Genomic DNA, 13,863 nt, shown 5'->3' with positions numbered 1-13,863 from the left:
TATGTGTTTGGATGTATGTGTGTGAATGTGCCTGTCTAATAGATTACACCAGGGGTGCCCAACCCTGTTCCTGGAGATCTACCTTCCTACAAAGATCAGCTAAAACCCTGATCAAACACCACCCCGCTTTATTCCGCGACCTCGCAATTTACAAATGAAACACTGTTCGTAGCGTTATAAATGATAAAGGCTAAATATCTAGGCTACCTGGCTAAAAAAAAATAAATCACATTTTAAATTTATTTGATTTATTTTTTTTTTTTTTTTGATGTACGTGGGGGTGTATCCATTTTTTGATCCAGTGTTTGGATGTACGTGGATGAACATGCTCTTATTAGGATCTGAAGGAACACTTGATCATTACAGACAGGTGTGTTTGATCAGGGTTGGAACTGAATTCTGCAGGTAGGTAGATCTCCAGGAACAGGGTTGGGCATTACACCATACACTTGGTCCACCTGTGTCTCCCCCACGCTTTCTCTCACAGTAGGCTATAATCTTACCTTTCAGAAGCATGTGTCGGGCTTTAAAACTCATCAGACATCACCAGTAGCAAAAGTCATTCATGTCCGGATAGTTTTATTCACTTTGATGACATTGATGGTTTTGCATGTGATATTGACGCCGTTAAGGTGGGGCACAGCGCGGGAGCGGCATTACTATGTATGAAGCTAAGTTAATTTACAGTTAGAATAACTAAGGGGTGATAACTTGTTGATATGAGTGCAATAATTCCAAAGAATGCCCAAAAGATAAACTAAAATCTCTGTCCTTTTTGCCACCCTAGGTGGCTGCCTAGTTTGCCTATATGCACGCGCCGGCCCTGCTTACAACCCACATTTGGTGTGTTTAAGACATTACAGCACTTTTATAAACATTTTTTTACTGGTGAGAAGAAACATTTTATTACAGGACTTGGTTTAAAGGTGGAAATTTATGTATTTACATTTGATTATAGATTTTATATTAATATAATAATAATAATATATTAGAATGTTGTAATAATATATTTACAGTATTTTTATTTATTACTTTTATGGATGTCCCCACAGTAAGGTTTTATCAGATATAGTTGAATTATGGGAACAGTATTGTTCTGATGTTTGTTTTCTTTCCCTACAGAGAACACCAGCTGAAGAAATCACATTTGAAACACTAAAAAACGCCATCGGTAGGTTGGTTTAATGAGAATTGAATTTTTTTCTAAATTGTCCCTGCAGATATTTCCAGAACCTGCATGCAATCGTTTGCATTATTATTGCTTTGTTAACTTCTCTGTTAGCTGAACGGTGTTAAAGTATGTGTGTATTCTCCAGTGGATAGTGTAGGCGTGGAGGAACAGGAGAAGGAACGCAGGAGACAGGTGGTTGAGAAGTTCCAGAAGGCCCCCTTTGAGGAAATAGCTGCCCACTGTGGTGCCAGAGTAAGTTAACTTGTAGCACTTTTCCTTTTATTTCATGAAAATGTATGCCGTTGTTGTCTTCTCCCACACTGATCAGCTCAATATTGTAATTTAGGGCTAATATTTGTTCTTCTGTTTCCTCCCAGGCTACAATGCTGCAGAGCAAACTTAATCAAATCTTTGAAATCACGATCAGGTAGGTTGCAGCACGGCTCATTTCAAACGTCAGCCGTCTCTCTGAAAGATGTTTGTGCTGATAAATCTTATCCTTTCACTCTTTCTGGCTTGCAGGCCTCCTCCCAGTCCATCTGGAACCATCACATCAAGTTACGGCCAAACCCAGAGTCGCTCTGTCCCCGTTTATGAGATGAAGTTCCCGGACTTGTGCGTTTACTAGTGCAGCTCAACTCAGGATTCAGGAACCTTCAGTAGCAGCCAGAGGTGCAGAGAGCTGGAGGGTTTTAAGTATGAAATTATATTTTGATGTTTTGTAATACAGGAAAACTAAGTGGTCAGCCCTCCTCTATACTATAAACCTCATCGCTGTATTGTCCCCTGTCTGCAAAGTGACTGTAGACTGTTCACCCATTGAACTACTACTGAAAGGATTTTGAACATTTGGATTCCTGATTTAGGTTCAGTACACGTTCAGTTTTCCGTATTTACAAATATTTTCCACATATTCGTTGATACTCTGCACTTCTAAAATAAAATCAGCTAACATAAATATGCATTTGCAGCAAAAATCTGCAAGAGGTTCAAAAGAAAGAAAAAATATATTTTGAATAAACAAAACTTTCCAAACTTCACTACCATTAAGATTTTTTTTACATTGTGACATTATTTTCATGACAGTCAAACATAAAAATAGTTCAATTGTAAATTATTTACACATTAGGAATTGTTATGTCTTTAATTATGCTTATTATAATGCTGATTTCACTTAAAATCATTGCATTACAGTTATTGTTTATTGTAATATAATAAAACTACAGGAATTGCACATTTTTTACAGTACAAATTACAAAATTAAATTAATATTAAATTAAAAAAACGTATTACAGGATTAAGACTTTGAGGATAGTTTTGAATTGTCATAAAAATAATGTGATAATGTCAAAAAAATAATGCTCATAAATAGGTTTCATGTTAATATGGTCATTAATTTGACCATATTTCTGTTAGATTCACCTTTATTCTTTTTAAAGTGGAGTTTCATAGTTCTAAATTGAGAAAAAGGGGAAACTGTCATCTCATACATTTTGACAAATCAAACAATTTACCTTTCTACCTAAGTGCGATCAGTATCAATGAAGCTCATTTGTTGCACAAAATATCTCTCAAACGATTTTCACTTGGTGCTAATTTCTGTTCCTAGTAGTTTGAGTCTTTATGAAATGAACTTTTTATTGGTCGTTTATGTTTATCACAGCAATCTGCATTCTGTAGATATCTGGCGTTCAGATCACTGGAGGTGATGTCTGTCTTCTGCTTGTGTTTACGTTGTAAGCACAGTTGTTTCTAATTGGTGTTAAGGAGCTCCGGTGCTGAAGGAACTATTTAATTAGCACTTTTTAAATGTATCTAACCATACTCATTTGCCTAGCGTCTGTAGCCTGCTACGTTGCGCTTATTTTTGAATGCTTCCGCACAGTCTTGTGGCATCAGACAATTTTTTTTATTTTTATTTTGTAAGCACGAGTATCATTTTTTTTATTGTGTGTATATGGTTTATAAATATATGTAAATCTTTTTTTATTTGTTTTAGATTGCTCTGGTTTAGCTCAGTGTGTATGTGTGTGCATTAGGGAAGTCATGGCCTAATGGTTAGAGATTCGGACTCGTAACCCAAAGGTTTTGGGTTAAGGCAGGGATTGTAGGTGGGGGGAGTGGATGTACAGCGCTCTCTCCCACCTTCAATACCACGACTGAGGTGCCCTTGAGCAAGGCACCGAACCCCCAACTGCTCCCCGGGCGCCGCAGCATAATTGGCTGCCCACTGCTCCAGGTGTGTGTTCACGGTGTGTGTGTGTTCACTGCTGTGTGTGTGCACTTAGGATGGGATAAATGCAGAGCACTAATTCCTAGTATGGGTCACCATACTTGGCCACATGTCACGTCACTTAAGCAGCATGATGTCTCCATTTTAAAAGAGTTTGCGAAACTCATAATGGCAGATTTGTTTTTGTGATTGACTGCTAGCTTCAGGGTTCAGAGATAAATGAAGAAAAAACAGTCCATCAGGAACGGCAGCATTGCCGTGCATCACACTCCTGGTCAAACCTTAAAGTCCCAGCTGTGTCGTTTGAATTACATGATGCTCTACAAATATTCCAGATCATGCAGAGACTGGTATTTGTGTCTCTACATACAGTAGAATATTTAAAGGATAATGTACAGCCGGGGGTTTATTTTACAATTTTGACCATCTGACTGTACATTATCCTGCTTAGTACACCGCTGCTTACCAAATAAATAAATATATGGACATAACACTTTAATCTTATGTTGAAATTATTCATCTTATTTGTCGATTAGCTTACTTGTGTATCTGCTAAGCAAAATAGTCCATTATCACATAGAAAACAGTCTGCATATAGCAACAAGACAAGCAGTGCAACGATATTACAATATTAATTTATATATTATTTTAAATCTGCAATCCGAGTTATTTTTTGTTTTGGACTAGTTAGCTAACATTTAACAAGTCTTCCACTATTTTAATTTCTGTCTCATCCAGCTCATTGTTCTTCCAATTTTTTCTAATTCATTTTCTTGCTTAAACTGGAGGCTCCTCCTGAGCTACCTTCTATCGAATGTTTTAAAAAAGAAAGAGATTTAAAAAAAATATTATGGTCAGATAGGCAGTTTTAGTGCATTATGAAAAATTGGCTAATACTCAAGAACCTATTGTAGAGACCTGTTAATAAATTAAGAATAATAATTATATTTTTCATCATTTGATGAAAAACTTCAAGCCTTTTTTTTTTTTGGGCTTTTATATTGAGGTGGTGTAAATGGTGAGATTTATTTGTTCATGTTCGGCTAACAGACATTTGTTTTATCATTTTTTGTGTGGAATGTTTTTGTATGGCTGTGGATTTTTACAGTGCCATGAACTGAACTGCTTTGCTTTTACTAGAAGATTCATGCAACTATTATGTATGCCATCAGTTGGTGACTGCATACAGTATATGTTTTAAGTGTTACTTTACATGTTTTTTAAGACCATATAACAGGAGGCCAAGTATGACAGCAGATTAAATAAATATTCATTTGTAGATACCAACGATAGCGATCCAACGAAAAACAGTATTATTAGTATTAAATGCATTTGCTATTTAAATCTAATTATTCCCTTGAAATGAATCTGAAGTATAGCTCTTGCCCCGATAATATGACTGGCTGGAGTCTTGAAATGGAGAGCTCTGTTTATGAGTAGCATTGATGAAATATTAGTCACAGTGTCTCCATTTCTTTTTCTAAGTTACGTTCTGTCTGGATGAACGATTTCCCCATGATTTGTTTGTGCTTAAACTGCAAATAGACAATAAAACATTTTCGATACAACGCAGTGTGCACATTTGACATGTTTGCCACAAAACTCTAAAAGCTTTGAAATGGGGCAGTTTTTTAGACTGTTTTTAATGTTTAAAGTTAGGGGTGCTGAAGCAATCCAGAGGACAATTTTGTTGCTCAAAGGTTTCGTTTAGCAGAATTGATCCGATGATTTGGTCTTGGAAGAGTTTAATGAGAAATTTGAGCTTGTAACGAGATCTTTGAGATCTTCCCAATTCCCCAATTTTTTTATTTGTAATTTTCAGGAGAAACATCTGAGAAGCAGAACATTTAAGCAAAAGTCTCTATTTGCTGTCCAGACAATATAATTTTTAAGAAAATATCTCATTTGTGATTTTTATTCTCTACCTTTTTTTTTTTCCTTGGAAAATTATCTTAATTTAAATTGTATTTATTGAAATACTAAATATAGAAGTTTTAGAATACTCCAGCTATTTTCGCTGGTCTTTGGTATAAATGCTCAGATACCAAAAGCCAAGAATTACTTTATGCTATGGCCAGTATTATAAATGTATTATTAAGTTATTATAAAATTATATGGTTCTGCTTGTTTTTCCTTTTAGCTCCAGATTTAAAAATTCAGTAAAAATTAAAGACAGAGTTTCTTTTTGCTTTCTTCTGTTAAAAGAAGATATTTTGAGGAATGTTGGTAACCAAACAGTTGACGGTACCCATTGACTTTCGTACAATGACCGTAGTATAAAAACAAATCTATTGAAGACAATGGTTAACATCAACTGTTTGGTTACCAACATTATTTAAAATATCTTCGTTCGGGTTCAGCTGAAAAAAGAAACTCATACAGGTTTGGAAATTCAATAATGACAGAATTTTCACTTTCGTGTGAACTTTTATCTGCTTCCAACATGAAGCAGTTCAGATCAGTCCACAAACTGGCAGTTGTTGGACTCAAGGATAAACCCAGCATCCAAACACAGAAATCCACAGCTGACAACATTGCAAATTCATTTTAATGTATTTCATGTACAGTATATTACAGTAAAACTATCTCAGGTAGACAAATACCTGGCATTTCTGAATATGCTTACTTTTTCAATCCCAGATGTGATAGTTATTGTCGAGTATATAAATGAATTGTAAATGTCAAGTAATGGGCCTTTCATAGTCACATGTGATATATCCTGACTTTTATATGTAAGTGATTTGGCTAGTTTGTTTCTCTTCATTTATTTTTTTCTACATCGGACAATGTTTCATGCCCTGTCTTTTTGGTTCAGCAAGGTTTTTATTTATTTTTATAATTAAGGTTACATGTTACACATTTAAATGTTTTGACACCAAAAATTCTGTCCATTCTCTCCTCTTTTAATCTCTGAACTGCTGTGCGTCTTTAACAATGACGTTTCGTATGAGCATGGGCAGGGGTTTATGGGATTGATCTGAATACGGCCTCAAGAAGCCTCCGTAGCGCTTGTCAGGTGGGGTGTTCCAGCGGAAATGGGTCATGCGATACTTCCCGTTGCTCTTTGCGTTGTTCCTCTGCTGAACGTCCAGCGTGCCGTTCTGCCCTCGTTCCACGCGGATGCTTCTCGCCGACTCCTCAGGCTCCTCCACCTCCAGGGCGCCACTTGTCAAGACTTTGACGGGTCGGCGTTTGGGGCCCATGGGTTTGCCCCAGCGGAAGTGCTCCATGGAGTAAGACCTCCTCTCGTCGTTGTGAGGGGCTTCTCCAGTAGCGTCTCTGAGCTCAGTTGAATCAGGAGACAGAGCCGATAAGAGCAAACCCAAACTCAGGCTCTCTTCTTCACTGTTCTGCTGTTCAGATGAAGAAACTCTCCCGTAATTGGAGGATTCTTGCGCTGATCTGCACTGCCTGATACACTGCTGTACAGTCAGGACAGAGAACGAGAGAGGATGCAGATGCTGTTCATGAATGCAGCTTTCATTAACAACCGTTATTACATCGTACAAAGCTTAACAGATCATTTGTTTATGGTGCATTCAGATTTGATATGGTGTATTCATTACACCATAATTGGGTGAATCTCATAACAATTGTAATTATAAACAAAAGAAAGACAAATTGGTGTTTCAATATTGAAATATTTATACATTTGTGGTATTAATGTACACCTTTTATACTAATTTATCTTAAATGTAGTAATGTACTTTTTTACCATAATTTATTATTATTTTTAAATGTGCATAATTATCTTAGGAAATAATGTCTTAATGCTACTAAAAACATTTTTCTTCATTTTATGTGTGCAAAATATTATTTCTTTTTCTTCTTCTTTTTTTTGCTTTTTAATTAGATTTTAATGTAATCAAATTATTTTTAGGTTTGTGGTCTGTTTGATTGCTAATTATATAAATGTGTCTACATATGACTGCAAAGACAAAACACTTTAATAACTTACTACCATTCAAAAGTTTGAGGTAAGATTTTTTTAAAGAAATTAATACATCTATTCAACAAGCGTGCATTAAATTGCTAAAATTGACAGTAAATGCATTTATAATGTTACAAAAGATTTCCGTTTAACATATTTATTTTCTTTTAAACTTTCTACTCCTCATAGATCCCTAAAAATAAAATTCTATCACAGTTTCCACAAAAATATTAAGCAGCACAGCTGTTGTCAACATAATATTTCTTGAGCACCAAATCAGCATATAAGAATATTTTTTGAAGGATCATGTGTCTATATTTAAGGACTGTATTTTAAAATTGTAATGATATTTTATGCTATGTATTTTAAGCTTTGGTGAGCATTAGAAACTTCTTTCAGCCGACCTCAAACTTTTAAATGGTAGTGTGCATGAGTTTAATCTTTATTATCTATTAAGTCATGTTATTATTGCCTTAAAATGAATCTTACCAGTTTTTGTTCATTAGTTTTAAGGCCCGTGCAGTCTATCAAATCCAAGCAGCGGCCATCTGCATATGGACTGTGAAAACACAAGACTGCTGCAGCCAAAAGCCAGGAAGGACCGAGCATCTGAAAACAAGAAACAAGACCAGATCAGTTCTTCCGTCCCTCAGGTATCATTCGTATGACTCCGAATGGAAAGCTGAAAAGAAAACGGCTGATACTGAGCTATATATAAAGTCAAGGGCGAGTTTTATTGCTCAGGTATTTTACTTGATTTGATTGCACTGAATGGATCAGAGTCACTCGGACTGTCCTCACACAATGACGGCGTGTGGGCAGGTCATGTATGGTTACGAGAAACGGATGTCTCTTTAAAAGCTTCTTTATATTAGAGCACGGATATTTAATCATTCTGTAATTGGTGACTTTGACTCTTCAGGATGCTTATAAGAAAGAAGGGAAGTGAACTTTGAGACTTTTATCTACTCTCTTCATTCCTTCGTACGTGACCTTTTATGGTTTTTCTGATGATGTCATGACACACACAGATCTGTGAGGTCCATTAATATCACAGCACGACGTCAGCCGCAGTGTTGCGTCAGTGATGAAAGGAAAAGCGCTGAAATAAATCAGCTGCAGTTAACAGACTCTATAGTCTTGCAGGTTTGAGACTCGTTAGTAAGATTGTCCACAGAAATTGTTTTTTGGTATGAATGATGATGATGATGACTCAGTAACTCAGAATTAGTCAAAAGCCTCTTATGATCCTGTTAGATATTACACCATTTCACAGGGGGGAAAAAGGTCTATTCATATATTATTCTTTATAAATCAGACCAAGTGGATCAAGTTATAGAAATATTTTTTTTTCATTCATTATTGGATATTGTTTGATGATTTCACCGTGATCATGAATATCAAATTAATTATATTTATAATATAATAGTTTTCTTTTTTTAATTTCCCCCCAGGTAATTTAATATAGAATAATGCACAATATTATAGAACCATACATAAACATATGCATTTAAATATGAGAAAATATATGCAAAATATGTCCTTAAAAATACAAAATATACATACAAACATACAAAATGTTTTATTTTAAATTCAACAAATTGAGCATTACGTAATAGTAAATCATTATTACAATTAATTGTAAATAATAGTAATTTAAATATGAAATTTAAATGCAACATATTTATATTTGATCATTTAAAATAATATTAATAATAAAAACAAAATTATTTCACGTTTTAGAGTTTTTAGATCAGATTTTTTAAAGATCCATCTCAAGTTAATTTTAATAAATTAAAATAAATAAAAACTTTTGTACGTTTAAAAATACAAATGTATATGTTTTGTTTAAAATACAACAAAAATATTTAATTAATTAAAAATGAAATAATTAAAATAGTAATAATAATTAGTATTCATAATCATTATTTAAATCTATTATTTAAATTATTTATTAATTTAAATAATAGACAATAAAATGTATTTATTTTCAATGTAATTCAATGAGGAAGTTTATAAAGCTATAGCTTTGCTTACAATAAAATGTATAGTTATAATACATAATAGTAATGAAGTTGTTTCCAATAAAATAATCAATATCTATTTTGCCTTTATGAAGTTGAATTCTGAGTCATGCATGTCATTTAATTAACTTTGTAATGTTTAATTTAAAAATTTGCATTGTTTTTTAATGTTTTTTGTTTATATATATATATATATATATATATATATATATATATATAATTGACACATTTGTGACACTGTTCATAAATGAAGCTTTATAAGCAGATACAGTACTAACCAGTGATTCAATGGTTCAAATGCAAAATGATTCAAATTCTATATTCTTACCTTTCTGAATTTATAGATGAGTTCTATGGTTCTCAATCTCCTCGTTTGACTCTCTTTGGGTCTCCAGCTCTTATCAAGCTCACCTCCACTGCTCAGGCTTTGCACTTTTTCTCCTGGCGTGTGTGAATGGATCTCTCTCTCTCTCTCTCTCTCTCTCTTATTTTCTGAATGAGCTCTGCTCTCTTATATACTCACAGGTGCGTGGCAACCCGTCAAGGCTGGAAGATGATCAGGTGGGTCTCTGCTGAGGTGGGGAGGGGTGGATACATTGGGGAAATTACTAATAAAAAAACAAACCGTTCATACTTTTTGGTCATCTTCACACCTCTGTTTTTGACACATTAAAACATCCACAGGACGTGGCAGGTGAATTATGGATTGGATGCTGCGGTTCTGTTACTCGTCTTTTGGGACACCTGGAAACTAAATAAAAAAATTAACTCCGTAGACTGAGGTGGAATGATGTAATTTCACATCACATATTCCCTGTCAATTGGAACATTATACAAGCGGCATTCAAATCGATCAGACTGACCAGATGTGCATTACCTTAAGTGCTTAGCTCAAGCTGAACAATTATTCTAACTTAGTTTTGCTTCTCTTTGTTTCTTCTTTTCTTAATGAAGCCCATTTATGCCCCAAGGTTCATCAGCAGCGAATGTAACTAACAACGGAGGAAAGCTAATGTTGTGTTGTCGTGGTAAATTGTGATAAATCAATGACTCTTTTTTTCACTCGTACTCACATTAATACACTGAAAAGAAGAAAAGAGTGACTTTAATTCTCAGTCATTCAGGAAGAAAAAACACTTGAGACTTGAAAGTGATTAAAAACAGCATCATAGTTGCTCAAGGTCTGGTGATGCTCTTACATTTGAAGTGATTGTAAAGAGCTTTTGTAACACAGATGTAACAGTGTCTATTGTAAATATAATGGCTTGCATGTATCAGCAGCAACTAAAACTAAAACCATAAAAACATTGTCATTGCTTGTAACAAAACTAAATAAGATAAAATAGTAAATATGAAAAATTTAATTTGAGCTAGTTTTCAAGGCAACATTTCTCATTGAAGTATGATTATAACTAAAACTAATAAATAAAAAAAAATTATAGAAACATTCAAAAAAGAAAGGATACACAACAAAATTACTGAAGCTTTAAATAAAAAATTCATTAAAAAGAAAACAGAAAATATATAAATAAAATGTCATTAAAAGCATTAACAAAATTGATAGCTATCAATGACACTAAAATATCACTGGCATGTAGAGAATTCGTATATAATATAATATATATATATATGTATATATAATATACAAGACCTTCCAATAGACTCGTACTCACATTAATACACTGAAAAGAAGAAAAGAGTGACTTTAATTCTCAGTCATTCAGGAAGAAAAAACACTTGAGACTTGAAAGTGATTAAAAACAGCATCATAGTTGCTCAAGGTCTGGTGATGCTCTTACATTTGAAGTGATTGTAAAGAGCTTTTGTAACACAGATGTAACAGTGTCTATTGTAAATATAATGGCTTGCATGTATCAGCAGCAACTAAAACTAAAACCATAAAAACATTGTCATTGCTTGTAACAAAACTAAATAAGATAAAATAGTAAATATGAAAAATTTAATTTGAGCTAGTTTTCAAGGCAACATTTCTCATTGAAGTATGATTATAACTAAAACTAATAAATAAAAAAAAATTATAGAAACATTCAAAAAAGAAAGGATACACAACAAAATTACTGAAGCTTTAAATAAAAAATTCATTAAAAAGAAAACAGAAAATATATAAATAAAATGTCATTAAAAGCATTAACAAAATTGATAGCTATCAATGACACTAAAATATCACTGGCATGTAGAGAATTCTTATATAATATAATATATATATATGTATATATAATATACAAGACCTTCCAATAGCCAAAAGCTTATGTGCAGGTTTAGACCTTTGGAATTAGAAATACTTTGTTTAAAAAAAAAAAATTAGAAAGGAGACAAAGATCAAAAAACAAATTTTCATGAAAAGTCCTTTTAAACCTCCATGGAATCTTTTCATTCCACAAAAGATTCGTTATAGTGAAAAAAGGTTATTTAGATTATTAAATGTTCTTCACACTAAGAAAAAAATGGTTATTTTAAGAACTCTTCTATGCCTACATTATAGCATCACTGCGAAGAATCCTTTTAGAAACTTTATTGTTATAGCATATAGCTGAAACTGTATAGCATGGTGCTTGCAACAGCAAAGTTGGGTTCGATTCCTTGAGAATGCATTGCACTGATAAAATGCAATAATTTACTTTGGATAAGCAGATGTTGCCCTTTAACTGAACTGTAGCAGATGTGCCGATGCTGCAGTGATTATACTTGGGTTCTTGTCAAAAGCAGTCGCTCACCTCGGGTCATGACAAGATCAGAATAATTAGTTAACAGGATCTCAAATGTCTCTCTCTGGAGAAGCACAGCCTCTAGAGGGCCGTACAAACACAACAAACATGATGTGTTTTATGTTGGTATCAGACAACAAAGTCCAAACATCTGAGACAACTAAAAAATTCATTTTTTCATTACAAATTAAATTGTCAAAACAAATTGTCATTAAATCCAGACTAACTAAATGTTAAAATATTCTGAAATTCATGTTAATTTTTCGGTTCAAATATTCAATGTAACAATATAACACTATAATAACAATATTATCATATATATATATATATATATATAATTTTTTTTGTACATATTTGATAATGTCAAGTTATTTTGGAAGTTCACACATCAATACTGCCTTTAACTTGAAAAAGAGCTCAGTCAACCACAGACATGAGGATCAACTCAAAAAATGGCTTTTACTTTGCATCTTCAATAAACTTTCTACAATCATGGTTGTTTTGCAGTGTGTTGATTTCCATTCAATTTCATAACTGATTAAAGCAGTTTTCCAACAGATGATAGTTTGATTGAAGTTAGATGGTGAACTTGAAACAGTAGTTTGCCATTTCAATAGCAAAAAGCTCAGTTTAAGTTCAAATAGATTCAGATTAGGTTGATAACCTTTAAGAGAAAATAACAACAAAATAAAATACTTAATTATAATCAAACATTTGACATCCTATGCATTAACAGGTCTACACAATATGCACACTCTTAAGTACACTTAATAGTACACATATGAACCAAATGTTCCAAAGAGCATCTTGTGTTTAAAAGCAAAAATCTGACCTTTTTTTATTATTATTTTATTCAAACTGCAGCAAAAATATGCAATTTAAAATTTTGGGAATTTTGAATGGATGAAATTCTGACAGCTTGTAAATCAATGAGATCTTTCTAATAGTATGGCAGACTGCTTATATAAAATGCACATAAATATCAGTTGTCACTCTATATTTCCCAATAATAAGTCTTAGTAATATGATATTTAAATGCTTAGTTTAATAATCAAAGCTATGTAGTTTTTATTGTGGGGGCCGAACATATAATATAATGCAATAGGCAAGGCAAGGCAAGGCAAGTTTATTTATATAGCACATTTCATACACAGTGGCAATTCAATGAATTCTGGCAGCAGCGTTCTGGATGAGCTGCAGCTGCCTAATGGTCTTCTTGGGAAGGCCGGTGAGGAGACCATTACAATAGTCCACCCTGCTGGTGATTAAAGGCATGAACAAGTTTCAATACAATGATTGAGAGATGAACGAAGCAAAGTTTGTATCATGTTGATCGATCCTAATGATCTGAGTGGTCTGTTCGGTTTATATTCAGTGAGCATATCTGCTATATATTTAGGTCCTAGGCCATTGAGTGATTTATAAACGAGTAAAAGTACTTTAAAATCAATCCTAAATATAACTGGAAGCCAGTGTAAGGACCTGAGGACTGGTGTAATATGCTCAGATTTTCTGGTTCTAGTCAGAATTCTGGCAGCAGCGTTCTGGATGAGCTGCAGCTGTCTAATGGTCTTCTTGGGAAGGCTGGTGAGGAGACCATTACAATAGTCCACCCTGCTGGTGATAAAGGCATGAACAAGTTTCAATACAATGATTGAGAGATGAACGAAGCAAAGTTTGTATCATGTTGATCATTTAAAGAGGTCATATGATGCTGCTAAAAAGAACATTATTTTGTGTATTTGGTGTAATGAAATGTGTTTATGTGGTTTAAAGTA

At 33.5% G+C, this 13,863-nt stretch overlaps 2 protein-coding genes across 4 annotated transcripts in view; one reads left to right on the top strand and one right to left on the bottom strand.

The window, feature by feature from the left end:
* LOC107603095 (protein EFR3 homolog B-like) overlaps positions 1-7,920 on the top strand; it is a 27,803-nt gene extending 19,883 nt beyond the window's left edge. For 2 of the 3 annotated variants that reach the window (XM_016295802.1, XM_016295803.1), the window contains 4 exons: positions 1,123-1,171; positions 1,317-1,423; positions 1,549-1,598; positions 1,694-2,136. In XM_016295802.1, the coding sequence (XP_016151288.1) occupies positions 1,123-1,171; positions 1,317-1,423; positions 1,549-1,598; positions 1,694-1,799 (312 nt within the window). In that variant the 3' untranslated portion in view covers positions 1,800-2,136. Of the gene's footprint in view, positions 1-1,122; positions 1,172-1,316; positions 1,424-1,548; positions 1,599-1,693; positions 2,137-7,848 lie in introns of those variants that run through there. The other variant, XM_016295804.1, reaches the window with a different exon arrangement.
* On the bottom strand, positions 6,249-7,963 carry LOC107603097 (pro-opiomelanocortin B-like). The gene is made up of 2 exons (XM_016295807.1): positions 7,825-7,963; positions 6,249-6,826 (listed from the first exon to the last, which is right to left on the bottom strand). The coding sequence occupies exons 1-2, from the start codon at positions 7,942-7,944 to the stop codon at positions 6,308-6,310; spliced, it is 639 nt and encodes a 212-aa protein (XP_016151293.1). The 5' UTR covers positions 7,945-7,963; the 3' UTR covers positions 6,249-6,307.
* Positions 7,964-13,863: the final 5,900 nt, after the last annotated feature.

Source organism: Sinocyclocheilus grahami, unplaced genomic scaffold (genome assembly GCF_001515645.1).
Source record: "Sinocyclocheilus grahami isolate Dianchi unplaced genomic scaffold, SAMN03320097.WGS_v1.1 scaffold340.1, whole genome shotgun sequence".
Lineage (NCBI taxonomy): Eukaryota > Metazoa > Chordata > Actinopteri > Cypriniformes > Cyprinidae > Sinocyclocheilus > Sinocyclocheilus grahami.
This window is presented reverse-complemented; position numbering and strand designations above follow the sequence as displayed.

What these genes read in the sequence shown, in the direction of transcription:
- LOC107603097 (XM_016295807.1), bottom strand. Translation starts at nt 7,944, where the DNA reads ATGCTCGGTCCTTCCTGGCTTTTGGCTGCAGCAGTCTTGTGTTTTCAC. An exon ending in AAACTAATGAACAAAAACTG is followed by an intron (nt 6,827 to 7,824) that starts GTAAGATTCATT and finishes CTGACTGTACAG; the next exon opens with CAGTGTATCAGGCAGTGCAG.